The 15,148-nt window shown below is 33.2% G+C and overlaps 1 protein-coding gene across 1 annotated transcript; it reads right to left on the bottom strand.

Annotated features, from left to right (window-relative positions):
- Positions 1–9,851: 9,851 nt before the first annotated feature.
- On the bottom strand, positions 9,852–11,248 carry LOC145109661 (acyl-acyl carrier protein thioesterase ATL3, chloroplastic-like). Its single transcript, XM_079046857.1, has 5 exons — positions 11,000–11,248; positions 10,628–10,728; positions 10,433–10,542; positions 10,256–10,351; positions 9,852–10,165 (listed from the first exon to the last, which is right to left on the bottom strand). Exons 1-5 carry the CDS (start codon positions 11,203–11,205, stop codon positions 10,046–10,048), a joined length of 633 nt encoding a protein of 210 aa, XP_078902983.1. The 5' UTR covers positions 11,206–11,248; the 3' UTR covers positions 9,852–10,045.
- Between the last annotated feature and the right edge of the window lie 3,900 nt (positions 11,249–15,148).

Raw genomic sequence — 15,148 nt, 5'->3', positions numbered from 1 at the left:
TGGTTGTGATGGGTTGTATAGGTTACAAAATCAATGAGCTTGTGGAATTTCACTTAACACTTAAGGGCACATGCAACCTAAGAATCTATGTCATAACACTTTGAAAGTAACATACAATGAACAACATAACTAAAATGAACCCTAATTAAACCCTAGTATAATCAAAATAAAATAATTAGGGTTACATACCTTAGATTTGTTGTAGTAAAAAAATCACTTCAATCCATTGTAGTTGTTGGACTTGGAAAGCTTAACACCAAAAGGATGATGCCTCTAATGGCTAATACCCAAACCCTAGAACTAGAAGACGAGAGGGGAAAGAGGAGGAGAGCAATGAGTAAATCGGATTTCTCTAGGTAAAGAAGTGCACAAAAATTGTTGACCCAAGGGTCCTATTTATAGCTGTCAGGAAACCCTAGAAACCCTAAATTTGAACATATACTAATATAATATTTTAAATTTGGCAGTTATCTAGTTTCCTAATTATCATATGGAAGCTTTTAGTAATCCTAATGAGGTCCTCAAAACCGTCCATATGATGGAGGTTTCTAGATCCTCTCATTTGTTCAACTATTGAACAATTACAGCTCACTCCTTACACCTTTAATTAGTTCCAATTAATCCTGAATTAATTCCAGATTAATCCTGATTAATAATTAATCAATTCTAATTGATTTCACATTAACTTATTAATCGTATAAATTAAAAAATCAATTATATAACTATTGATATCATATAAATTTATAAATTACATAATCAATTAACAAATCAACTAACTATTTCCAATTAATATATTAATCATATAATATATTACCAAATCATTTATTACAATTTATTAATCATATAATGAACTAATATTTTTATACTCTCTATATACATTTCATTCTAATAAAGTTCTTTTTATGAGGGCAACCCAAAAAGGACTTTGCTTCTAATTACAAGAACATACCAATTTAGTTATAAGCTTAGACACCTTAATCCAATAGTATCCCATTTGGATAAGTCTATAACTACAATTGCAAGTATAACCTTGAACCAAACAGCGAGGTGTGCTTTCCAAAGCCACTGCGGAACTCTAATTCAAATCAAACATTAGCCCTATGATAAGTGATCAACTATTCTTTCGTTCTACAAGATATCATATGAACAGATTCATGGATTAAGTGATCAACCTCATGTTCATATGTTTGTTTCCTGATTTCCCAATTTGTGATCAAATTCAGACTACAAAATTAAAGACATCAATTTAGTCCAGACCAGGCGCCTAGTTATCATAGATTAATAATTACCGAGGGGCCCAAAGATATCGCTTTTCCTGATAGGGAAAAGGGAATGAATAAACTTTGACTACATAACTGTAACCTTTAATCATTAAATCATACATGACACAATGTTTTATAACATTGTGTTACTGATGCGTTTACACAACACCAATATACAAGCAACATGTAAATTACAACCTGCGCATCTCCGTTTGAAGAATAGAAGATATTATCGACTTAGAATTACTTGTGATTGAATCCATGAAGTAATCTCTAAGATTGGGTTTATCCAATACTAAAAATCCCTATTTTTCAAAGTACTCATGAATATTATAGCAATCCCATGCAATGTCCAATCTCTATGGACAATCTACAATCGATTCATGACAGTCTTAATTCACTACTTGCAAAACTATGAACAACTATGGAATTTGAACAATAAAATTATTCAGGAAGTAAAACATTCAAAATGAAAAATAATAATAAACTAATTAATTATCGTATCATACTCATTGAAAATAAATGAATTCCTATTATTTAGTCACCATAACAGTTACGAATTTATTCTTTGTATAATGTTTCAAGTAATCAACTAACCACTTGAATTAAATAACATCAATCATGCCATGTTTTGAACATGCATAATATGTCTCTCAATGTTCCACTAAAACTTGTTACTAGAAACAATTCCATGGTTATGAAGTCTCAAATTCAAGGTACACTCCTTGAACACTTCTCTTGCATTAAATTTTCCAACTCACATGTAGATCTTTACAACCATCTTCCATTATGGAAACATTTCCATATTCCCATATGACCATCAATTCTGACCAAAAATCATCTCAATTCAAAACATGTGACTATGGTCGGTCCCAACCAATATTATACTTCAAACTGTTCACAAGCAACCAATATTTAGTAAAACCTTAGATTGTTCTGGAAAGTTGTTTAATAACTTTAGTCACACAAAATTCTAACCTTTTCTCACAATGCTCATAACATTTGAAAAAATAGAATAAGTACATAGTATAGCATATGTGATCGATCCTAGATCCGAAGCATATGAGACTCGACTCATTATTACCTGTACAAGGATTTAATATATGTTCAATTTCTTGCTATAATATTTCCATATATCGAATCTCCTATGTTGAACAATTTCAACATGATATTCATATATGTCTTTGACTAAGTTTTATTAAACTTTACGATCCAAACCTTTAGATTCGAAGTATGAGTGCCCTCTCCCTTAAGCCCACAATAGCGAAACAATTCCCAAATTTTGCAATTTGTAAGCTAGAGACATTTCTCCCTACGAACAACATTGTCAACATGTACCCATAAATCAGCTGGACTCCTAGAAATCAATACCCCTTGTCTTTCGTAGAGAAGTGCAGATTTTTGTTATAGGATGCTTCAATAGGTCTTCAACTAGACTTCTTAAGCTTATACACCTTAGTTGGATAATATGTGTGTGTGTGTAAACCTTTTTCAAGACTGATAGATATATATTTTGAAAGTTCAAATAATTTCTTGCCATTCCTCACAATTCGAAATATAAAGAGGGATATCGTAATCATATTGTGAATTTGATAATGCAATTAACACAAACAATATCCATATTGATCTTTACCAGATCTTTAAAAAATCTATAGCGAAAGTATTTCCTCATAATCATTTTTCATGAACTAGAGCGAAATCTTTTTCCACTTAGATTTGATGATGCATACGTTCCTATCCATGTGAATCTTTCATTTCCAACCTACAATCATAAGACAAGTTTTAGGACAAATCAAGTTCAAACTTAGTTTTCCTTCATGGGCATAACTTCGATATTCTAAATTTCTTACCTTCTGGCAACACAAGGGCCTACCAGTGCTTCCGTGTTATTATCAGCTTACCCATATTGATCAGTAAACCTTCACCAACCAACGCACTTTACTTTCACATTTAAATGAAAAAAAAAATCAAAAGCATTGCCAAATTTAACTAGAAGTGAACAAAAATAAGAATGTGCCAACTGAAACACAATAGGTTTTCAACCTCAGGTCGTGTGCTAGTGACAACTAAAATGTTTATTGTCGGTTGACTCTTGAAACTCTTAAGATCAATACGACTCCCACTGACTTCTTGACATACGATTTTTCTCTCAAGGAACATTCCTTGAAGAGATAAAACAAATATTCAAAAGTTTATGCGAATTCCCAACAAGAAAACACTTCATAGAATTGATCTCAGTTTAACTTTTGTTTCTCGGTCAACGAAAACATCACAACTCCAATTCTAAATATGATAGAGTAAGTAAAACATTATTACTCCACATATTACAAGGTGTTATCAACATTCTTAGTTTGAAATGAGTTTCAAGATACGATTCATAATTACTAGAGTATGGCTCTAAAACTTTATTGGAACAAAGTATGACTCATCTTTGATCGAACCATTTCCAACAATGTTCGATTCCTCTTGTTAGTCATACAATTGTACTAAGATGTTCTTTGAGGATTAATTGTGATACAATTCCATAATTACTAAGATGATCATAAAACAAGCTACCAAAGTACTATCATTTTCCTTTTAGATTGGATAATCTTTTATCTTTATGCCTAATAGATTCTTTTATTCATCTTTGAACTTTTCAAAAGTATTAGAATTATGCTTAATCTAATAAACAAAATCATATTTACTGAAACATCATAAAATCATGACGAATAGAGTCATCGTCCCTTGTGGTGGATCTAAAAAGTCCATATCAACATGTACTAGATCCATTAGTCCTTCACTTGCCTCACATAAACATGTGAACAATGAACCAGTCAGTCATAATTTTCCAATGAACAACATTCCCATGCATCATGGAATTCGAATTTTATGACTACAAGTGTCTGTCCCATTCAAACTTGGTGATGAGATTTCTTTTCCCTTAGTCAAATCCGACAATACCACAAGCGATATCATAAGAATTAAATCCACAATTAATATTGTTATTATCAGAAAAATAATGAACACAATTATCAATGCCACTGCAAGGAAATATAAATAAGGAAAATTCATAAAACAAAACTTCATTTTATTGATAAAATGAAATTGGAACTTGTCCTTACAATGCATAAAATGTATAACAATATTTCTATACATCTCCGAAGAGCAATAACAATCTATTAAATCTATCCTACCTCCTTAGTAGTAGCTCTGAATTCTGACCATCAAACCATGTGACAAATGTCCATTTCCCATGATCAGATTTAGCTCACTTTGCTTAAGCTTCCTTCTTTCTTTTAGATCCTACAATACCATTAAAATGTTATTATCACATTATGTATTAAGAGTTTAAGAATAGGAACTTATGGAGTTAGATAATGGATGTACCTGAAGTAGAGTCACAGGACTTGACTTTACCATCTTTAAGATCCTTCAGGTATTTTGTGCAGCTTCTCTTCCAATGTCCCTTCAATTGGAAGTAGAAACAAATGGACTCATTGGGGTCAACATATGGAACGATCTCCGAACAAACCTTTTTCATTACCATACGATTAAACAGTTTGAATTTGGCTGATCCCTTTTGATTAGGAAGAGAAAACTTTTCTTGATCATAAATGTTACCATTGTCAATGTCCGTGGAAACCATGGAATTATACCTCTTAAGCATTTCTGCTTCAGTTGTGTTCTTAAGCATTTATGCTTCACTAACTATCAACATCTCGGTCAGGTCAGTTAGGGACATATCGAGATTCCTCATATGAAAGTTCTCAACAAACTGGCCATATCACTTAGGAAGCAAGATAAGAACCAAATCAATGGCTTGCTCCTTCGGGAATTCAAAACCCATTCTTTCCAGATTGTCAATGTGCGATTTCATTTTTAGAACATGCACACACACATAATTCCATCTTCGTATTTACATGCGAATAGAGCTTGAGTAGTATCATATCTTTCAACTTGAGGAAAATGTGACGTTGGGACAGTCACATGAGGAGGAGGTGGAAGAGTTAAAGATGGACGATGTCCAGTTCTAACATTACCCAAATAAGGGAATACATTTTCACCTTGATCAGAATGTGGAAGATCATCTCCAGATCATTGAGGAAAAACATTTCCATAAGAACGAGGAAGACCATTGTTATCTTGATTTGACATCTAAAAATGGTAGAGAATTCAAGTTAGTTGATTTTAATCCTTAATTATTAACCCAAAAAATTTAAATTAAGGCTAGGATCCATATTTTCATTTCGTTATATGAAGGGGGATGCCGTATTCATATCACGAAACTATTTTAGGTATGTAGAACCATTTCACCAATTTAACTCACATGAAACTCCTAGATTTTATGAGATTTTCGTTGAAACACATGTTTAATCTCGGATTATACTCTTACCAGTTGTGACTAGGATGCCGATGATCATAATTAAGATGTGAATAACCATGCAAACCCACTCAAACACCCTTGATCAAATTATAATCTCCCATTGATGTGAACGTTAACCACACACGCTCCATCAACAATTACAAACACAAGTTGTTTCATCATTTCATTTTTATAATCCCACATTAGTGTGTCGGTTAACCATGCACGCTCCACTAATGACTCGTAAAGAAACAATGTGCGTTTTCATGGATTAGCATACAACTTCACATTTTTCCTAAAGTAAATAAGGTGGGATTTTAGGAGGTTCTAGTACTTTATAACATTATACTTTTAATGTGATTATGACCTATCGAACCTATTTGGCTAACGATCCTCCACCATACAAAGAAGCAGTGGGTGAAAAGGACACTCATTTAACAGTCATTTTATAGGTCGTTTCCTTATATCTCTCTTAGAGTGTGGCTTCGAGAATGTGGTATACTATTGATTTGACTAACTTTTCTTATACATATAGTATTAAACGTTTAATAAATATATATAAGGTGTATTTTAAAACTTTTTAAAACACAAGGTGTAAATATTATTTATCTAAATTAATTAATCAATTTAAACCTATCATGGATTTATAATTATCCTTTGATTTATCTTATAATTAATTTTATTATTAAATCCAAAAGGATAATTCAATTTAATTAATCTTATAATTAAATATTATTATATTCAAGATTACCTTATAATATTTAGGGTTTTCTTTTTAATTATCTAAGGAATTCAAAATTCAGATTTTGGCAAAATTAAAACCAGATAATCATCAAAAATAACTACACAAATCAGATTAGGCAGAAAATCCCGAAATTCAGATTTGTACTAAAGTCACGTCGTGACACGCTGTCTATCACATCGTGACAGGCAATTTTTTTTGAATTTTTTTATTTTGTTCAATTCATCTCATGTATAATCAATGTGAGACACATCAAGGATCTGATACCATTGATGGGTTTTATAGGTTACAAAATCAATATGCTTGCGGAATTTCACTTAACACTTAAGGGCACATACAACATAAATGATCTATGTCATAACACTTTGAAAGTAACATACAATGAACAAAAAAACTAACATGAACCTTAATGAAACCCTAGTATAATCAAAATTAAAGAATTAGGGTTATATATATATATATATATATATATATATATATATATATATATATATATATATATATATTCTACTATGAATTTTGTATATACAACGATATGACATTATTCATCAACAAATATACGAACAATCACACATTAATATTCACATTAAAATTTTGTATGTACAACTTTATAACATTATTCATCACCGAATATATGAACAATCACATATTTAACATTCACATTAGAATTTACTAAATTACTATATATATATATATATATATATATATATATATATATATATATATAAATTTTATAGTAGAATAGCAATATAAAATTGAATATATTCATATTATAATTACTATAATAGTATACATATTAAATTCATAGTAGAATAGTAACATAAAGTAGTGTTCTCATTTGAACTTAACCCTATATATATATATATATATATATATATATATATATATATATATATATATATATATGTGTGTGTGTGTGTGTGTGTGTGTGTGTGTTTATGTGTGTGTGTGTGTGTTAAGGGGGTAAATAACAATTTCCAAAAACAGTTTTAATTACATAAATTGGCTTAAGGGTAGATTTTGTTTATATGTTTAAACCCGAGGGGTCAATTGTGTCAAAAATGGAATGTCTTGACCTGTTATCGGGAGCAGCGATGCATATGCGTATCCAAGTCCTTGCACGATTTAAACATACAAACACTTGAATCTTTGAAAGCTCTTAACCCTTATCATTATTAACTTTCCCTTAGACCATTTGAATCACTTCTCTCTCCCTTTTAGCTACGAAACCCGAGAGAAAAAGACTTAAAAAGGAGTGAGGTCGGCTAGGGTTTTAGTGAGAAAGAAGACACTTCAAACTCGATCGCCGCAACATAAACGAAATTTTTCGAAAAAAATTATACTACTAAATTTTTTTTTAGAGGCATCACGGGTTCCAAGGTAGATCTGCTCATATTTCTTTGTTTTAATTATGTGTAGCTAAGTTTTTATTAGTCACACAATGGAAGTAGTCCATGAAAATTTAGCTTATCTTTGAAGGATTTATGAGCTTTTTTTCTCATTTATGAATGCAATTTCTAATTGAATTTCTAAGGTCCTGTTTGTTATTTTGAAGCAAAAATCAATAAAGTCTGGGGACCACCTCCGCAACCCTTTGCAGAGGTGGACCAAACAGCTGCAGACTGTAATAAAAAGTGTGTTTGTTTTTTTAACATCTGCATGCTGCTGCAGATATTAAAAAATTAAAATAGACCGATTTTATAATCCGAAAATAGTTTTTAATACCTAAAATTTGATAATGTATGACATTTCGGCAAGAATTTATGATATTTCAGCAAAAAATAATGATATTTTAACAAAAAAAAATAAAGATATTTTAGCATAAAATAATGATATTTCATCAACAAATTATTATTAGTGAATATAAAAAAAAGAAAAAAAATTCAACAAGAATAAACAGAAAAAAAAAACGAAAAAATGTGAAATAAGATTTCAGCAATATATAATCAATATTTTAGCTAGAAAAAAAGAAGAAGAAGAGGTTGGAAGAGGTAGGAAGAGGCAAAACAACTGCTGCACCAAGAAGAACACGCGCAGAGGTTTTTTAATCCGGAGACTTCTGAAAAACAAACAGCTACGAGATAAAAATTGATGCGCGTGTGCTGCGCCGCGCAACAATAAGAGGTCTGAAGAGGTTTTTTTCAAAAAACAAACAGCACCTAAGTCATTCTTACGTGTTTATGCATAAGTTTTAATATTCGAATGATAATAGTTAGTCATTTTCTTGAATACTTAATAGATATTCAAAACAATTAGTACCAAATGGTTTTTACGAATGTTTTCATCTAATCAAGTGAAATTACAAAACAAGTTTGGAAAAAATTATAATGAAAGGAAATACAAGTAGCATGATATGAAAGTCTATTTTCAATATTCATTCGGTTAGACGAATGCAATTTTCAAAATGAAGTGAAAGAAGAATCCTTTATAAATCGAAAGAATTTAGTATTTATAGCTGACAAAATGGGTAGGAGTGAACATAAGTCGGTTTTGATCTCAAACTGAACCCAAACCCAATAATATTGGTTTTTAAATATTCAAACCGAACCAATACCTAAACCAATCTATCCGGTTTCTCTGTTTTCACATTTTTCCGGTCCAATTTCGGTTTTAAACTGAAACCAAACCCAAACCTTGAACTAGCTAACAAGCACTCGAGAAATCATTATATAAGAAGGGATAAATGTTTGTTGTATAAGCCGATGTGGGACTCCTCAAAAGTTAAGTGGAAAAGAAAATGAGTAACCCCTTATATAAGTGATGAAAATGGCAGAGCTTTCATATGAGCATCGATGTGGGATGCGTCCCCCGGCACGTAAAATAAAACAAATATGTCGAGAACAAGACTCGAACGGAAGACATTACTCACAAAGGTAACTAAACAAGCTTCAACTTATGATGAAATAACACAGATTTAATTTATAATATATACATAAAATATATTTTTTTAAAAGTTTATAAACAAACCGAACCCAAACCAAAATTTTCGGTTTAAAAAATCAAAACCCAAAATTGATTGTTTGGGTTCAGTTTCAATTTTTGTTGGTTTTCTCGGTTTCAGTTTTGCTCAGCCCTATGAGAAGGTGTCGATTTCTTAACAATGAGTGAAGCTTTCGGAACAAAAAACCGTTATACGAAACTTTCTCATCATGATATGCAAGGGCGGACCTACACTTGGGGGGGGGGGGGGGGGGTGTTGGTGTTGTCTGTCCCCACAACAAAAAGAAAACTAATATTTAAATATGTTTTTTCATAAATAATATCTTTTGACCCCTTTAAGATAATATATTTTGTCCCCATAACTTTTTTTTGCCCCCTCTTCAAAAAATTCATGGGTCCATCCTTGAAGAAATGAATACATCTTTGCAATGTTTGTGACTTCTCATCAAGATTCAAGATTTCTTGTGTTGCTTTAATTAGTTTTACAAATTCACTCTCACAGATTCCAAACAATTTCCACTTCATGAAAAGTACACTTTCAAGTTTCAAGAACAAATAATGATACCAATACTAAAAACTGAAAATAAACATTATATATATAAGTATATAATATCACTGAATAAAAACAAGGCCTACAATTACATGATGAGCAATAGTTATGAAAAATTAATCATGTACACGTACTATTTATCATGCAAACATACCTATAATACTTTATTCCTCCCACAAAAAATGGTTAGATAAAATATGATAAAATCAGTTTCCCTCATCATGACGAAGATACATTACAAGTTTGGATCTTACCTCTGGTGGAACACGAATTGGGCGATAGTTTTTATCAAGCCAAACTGCAGTCGCACGTGCCTCCAAAATTGGCTACATCAAAAAATACCACCATTGAAGGGCTTTTCTGTCTTTTAACATCTTAGAATCGAGTTAAATAAACCAAGGATAAAAGAATGTAACCTCTTGATTTGGGATCTTGAAGATGAAATGTTCAAAGTATATACGAGCAGCTGATGAGTCAGATATCCTCGCTCTCACAATAAACCTATCTCCAATCTGTTTTCACCAGAATAACATCAAGAAACTATAAAGGGTATTTGAATTTGAGAATAATTATTAAAAAATATAAAGACATACTCTCAAAGGTCCAAGAAATTTGAGTGATAAGTCTGAAAGAGCTATTGCGTTGCCAGTTTGAGCAACTGTATCGATATTTATTCCAATCTTTTCCATAAGTTCATGCCGAGCTGTTTAACGTTGAAAAGATTGTAGCTTTTTTTTTTTTTTGATCTCATTAAATAGTTAATTGAATTATTTGAAGTAAAGACTCACCATGTTGACAATAATTAGCAAAGATGGCATTGTTCACAACTCCATATTGATCCAATTCGTAATCTCTAACCCTGAGTTCAATCTCATGAAATTGACTCATTCTGTAAAGAAGGATTAACAACAAAATTGGATTCAATCCACCGATAGAAAGTTCAGAATCTTTTTCTCCCAACTAGGGCATTCGTATTGAAAATGCCCTAACTTACAACATTTCTAACTTCATAACATCAAATTTCACAGCAAACAGTGGTAATTAAAGAAAAAATTGATTACCCTGTGATTGAAAATTAATCGAGCAAATGTTCTGCGTTTAATATCAGGAAAAACTTATCTGAATTGGACGCCAAATAAAAGGATTGATTTAGTACTCACCCTTTGCCACTTTTGAGATCAAAGGAAAAATTGGTTGAGCTCCGAATAGGCGTTGTGAGTGACCGTAGCAGCGGCTTCCGCCGGTGGTTTGTGCGGCGAAGTAAGTGAACACTTGATGAAGGAAGGTGGAGGCCGTCGGCGGCTGACGTCTTGACACGTGAGGCCGGAATGATCACGTGCCCCGGGGAGAAGACTGCCTGCGACATTTCGCCTTCGTTTCTATCGAAAGATTGGGGATTTCGCCTGTTTAACTGTTTTTCGGCGAACAAATCTATTAATGGTAGTCAAAGACTCAAATATACAAGTACCACCCCTACTCTTTACAAAAACTTATGAATCACCCCTTGTAAAATTAATTGGGTGAATAAATCTATAAAGCCATTTAGTGAATAAATTATTATTATTATTATTATTATTATTATTATTTTGAACGGCTTGAAGATAAAATAGAAAGCTAGCTAGAAGCTAGAAAAGAAAAAAAGAACAATTAGTTCATTAGTGGAGAAAATAGAAATCTAGCTAGAAGCTAGAAAAGAAAAATGGAACAATTAGTTCATCAGTGGATTTTGCATCCACTCATTCCAATTACTACTAGACTTACGATTCCTAAATTGACACCAATTAAAAGACAACGAAAAAATGAAATCAAATAATGAGACTCTCATAACCTCTAAGTTTCCGAACACAAGCGCGTTCTGATACATCTATAAATGCCATAAAAGAGTAACACGCACCTAGTCTACTATCAATCTATGAAACTGAACCACACTATGTCCATCGATCCAAAGGAAAAACATATATAAGTTCTCAAACTTTGGAATAGTCTTCTCCATCCACCTCCCAATCTGATGCCAAAGTTGTACCTTAAACGAACAACTAAAAACAAATGATTAATGTCTTCAAAATCACTATAACAAGGGCACAACAGAGAATCCAAATCCTCCCCTCGTAATTCCAGGTTGCAGCGAGTGGGTAGCCGAGTCGAAGACGCCAAACAAAAATATTCACCTTGATAGGTAACTTGTTCCATCAACCCCTCATCCTGTTAGCAGGAAACAACTGATGATCTATATGAGCTCTCACCGACTAACCCCCCCCCCCCCCCATCTGAGTCTATCATCCAGACATACGAATCCTTCTGATCTAAAACTTGCACAACCTGAATTGTAACGTTAAAAAAAATACTAAGTAAAAATTTTATTTTTAAGTCAACCAAAACAACCATTCATTCATTCCAAAAGCCCATCAAAGTATAGAAATGTATCAAATAGTTATCAGAGTACAACACAAGTCAAAAAAATGTGGAACAATGGTTAACGCGATGCAATCACGTCGAGTTCTTCCCTTTAGAACCAGAAGTACCTGAAATGTAAACATAAACCGTAAGCACAAAGCTTAGTGAGTTCCCCAAAATACTACATACCAAACATACATCGGGCCCCGCCTGACATTCATCAGGCCCGGTCTGGTATTCATCAGGCCCCGCCCAACATACATAACATGCAAGAGTGACAAAGACAATAACAATCCAATAACATCTAGTGTCTTACAGTATAGTGAGGAGACTCACGTAGATCGGTAAATGAATAGATCTCACACACGAGTTATCAGTGCTAAAGTCTCTCCCACTAAACATATCCAAAACCAAACCCTATTTAGCAATTAAGGTAAATACTCCAACTTAGCAAGTCCAAATACCAAGATAAATCCTCATTTGGGTAAAAGACCATTTTGCTCTTCTACATCCTTAACCCCTCACAGTTGACCAAAAGTCAAACTGGTCAAAAAGTCAATGACACCTTTCGTTGACTTATGGGTGGCGTACATCCTATGCATGGTGTAAAGTCTTATCCAGAAAACGGGAAAAAATCAGGATACGTTGGGCATAGCCCAGATTACGCCCCGCGTACGACGTCCATGCCAAACTTTATTTTAATCACTTAATACATTAAGACCTTTTCGTTAAAGCTCAGATCTGGTTCCTAATAGCTCCATAATGGATAATGTTTCCAACTTTATCCACAGGGGCCTGAAGATACACAACCATCAACCCACCAACTTGCAGGAACCCAATCAATATCACTCTCAATACTAACCAAACACCACATGAGCCATACATTCTACAACACCCAATTCCTTTCACAGAACAGGCTACCAGCAATGCAAAATCAGACGAAAAGATGGTCACACACAACTAGAGAATGAGATAGGTTGTTGTATTGTTGTTCCAATTCAAAGGCTATAACCCAAATAAGAACCATACCTATAGTTTGAACCAAGTGCTCCTTTGTTATCTTGTTCAGTCCACATACACCCCTCATGACAATATCTAATGAACTTACCACAATACACACCCTCAAAAGGACCCAAAACCAACCCAAAATCTACTACATTCCTTTTTCCTCACCACCTTACCCAAATGGTGAAGCACCAGTAGATCTAATGAAATGAAGAACCTCAATTGTTAACAAAAACATCCTTATAAATGATTGAAACAAGGTCTTACCCCTTGACTGAAACTGAACAGATTCCACCAATACGTAACTAGCTCGATAAAACTTCTAAAGTTATCCAGAAATGATGCTAAAAACTTGGTTGTATCAATCCAAATACCAACATTGTCGAAACGACATGCCAAAATTGGATTTTGCATCGATCCAAAGCCACACCTGGAAACTAAACAATACCGCTCTGATGTCCGAACTCCCAATAACCATTGACAGTTTCCAAACCCGAGCCCCCTATGAACAATACTTCCATAACCAACAATTGAGGATACCCATACCCAGAAACCAAAAGGTACAATGTACATATCTTGACGATAAGTTGACGCATCCATCGAACTTCCACTGATACAGGTCGAAACTTTCAAAGAACCTCAACCATTGACGATGAACAAAATGGCCAATGATCAAGAATGCATTGAAAACTAATCCACTGATCCAATACACTACTGAACAAAAACCATGTGGAACTAAACATACCTAACTCTGAAGCTGATTACCGATCAACAACTGTCGAACCTGTTGGATTAGTGTCTAAGCCCGTAACTATAATTGGTATGTACTTGACCCGATTTGGCATGGTCCATTTGGGTTGCATGGCATCGAAACAATTGGATAGACAAAATGAGAAAAAAGGATACTAGTGATTTATATTAATATATTATAAGTTCTAATATATTAATATGAAATCATATTATTTAATTAGTATTGATCAAGAATTAATTTAGAATTAATCTAGTGATCAAAAGGAATAAATTAAATATGGACTTTTATATATGTGGTGGGCCAAGTTCATTTAGGTTGGGCTAAGCTTTCATGGATAGTCCATGGAGTGTTTAACCCATGGATCCTATGGAAATGAAAGGTCATGGGTATTAGGGTTTACATGAATGTAACCCTAATCATCCATACTATATAAAGAGGTTCCTAGTTCATGAAATGTGCACTAGTGTGTATACACAAGAGGGCAAAAACGGATTTGGTGCATGTATCCTTATTCTCTAGTTATTCCAAGGGTTCTTGGTGTTGTGTGAACCATTTGAGGTGTCACACTTGAGGCACTAGGCTCTTAAGCTCCAAGACTTCAAGCTACAACATCAAAAGGTATGTCATTCTACTAGATACTTATACTTCTTATTATGCTAGTTAGGATGAAACCTTGGAATATTGAATATTTTCATGTATAATAGAGAAAACATAGATCCAAGGTTTATAGGATTGCATGTACACCATAGGAGTGTTAGAATGCTCAAAACCCTTCAGTGGTATCAGAGTCTAGGCTTGTTTTCTTTTATACTTGATGCAAATTGCTGAAAATCAAAGTTTATATGCTGTCTGGTCAGCTGACTCGACGAATCCAGTAAGGGACTCGACGAGTCCATGCCTAAATTCATCCCACTCGGCGAGTTGGTTCATGCACTCGACGAGTTGGGCCCCTTACAACATATCTTTGAGTTTTAAGGCTGGAATTGGTCTAGAATCATTACCTTAAACTGTTTTGGACTTATAAAACCTGTTTTTGATGTGGTAATGATTATGGTAAACCAATTTCAAAGTTGTTATCAAAATTTCAAGCTTTATGTGTGTTTATGTAATTCTTGAAATTGTTGATATGATTGTTCATACACTTATGAGTTTTGGTAGA

Source organism: Lactuca virosa, chromosome 4, assembly GCF_052849685.1.
Source record: "Lactuca virosa cultivar CGN04683 chromosome 4, Lactuca_virosa_CGN04683_v6, whole genome shotgun sequence".
Lineage (NCBI taxonomy): Eukaryota > Viridiplantae > Streptophyta > Magnoliopsida > Asterales > Asteraceae > Lactuca > Lactuca virosa.
This window is presented reverse-complemented; position numbering and strand designations above follow the sequence as displayed.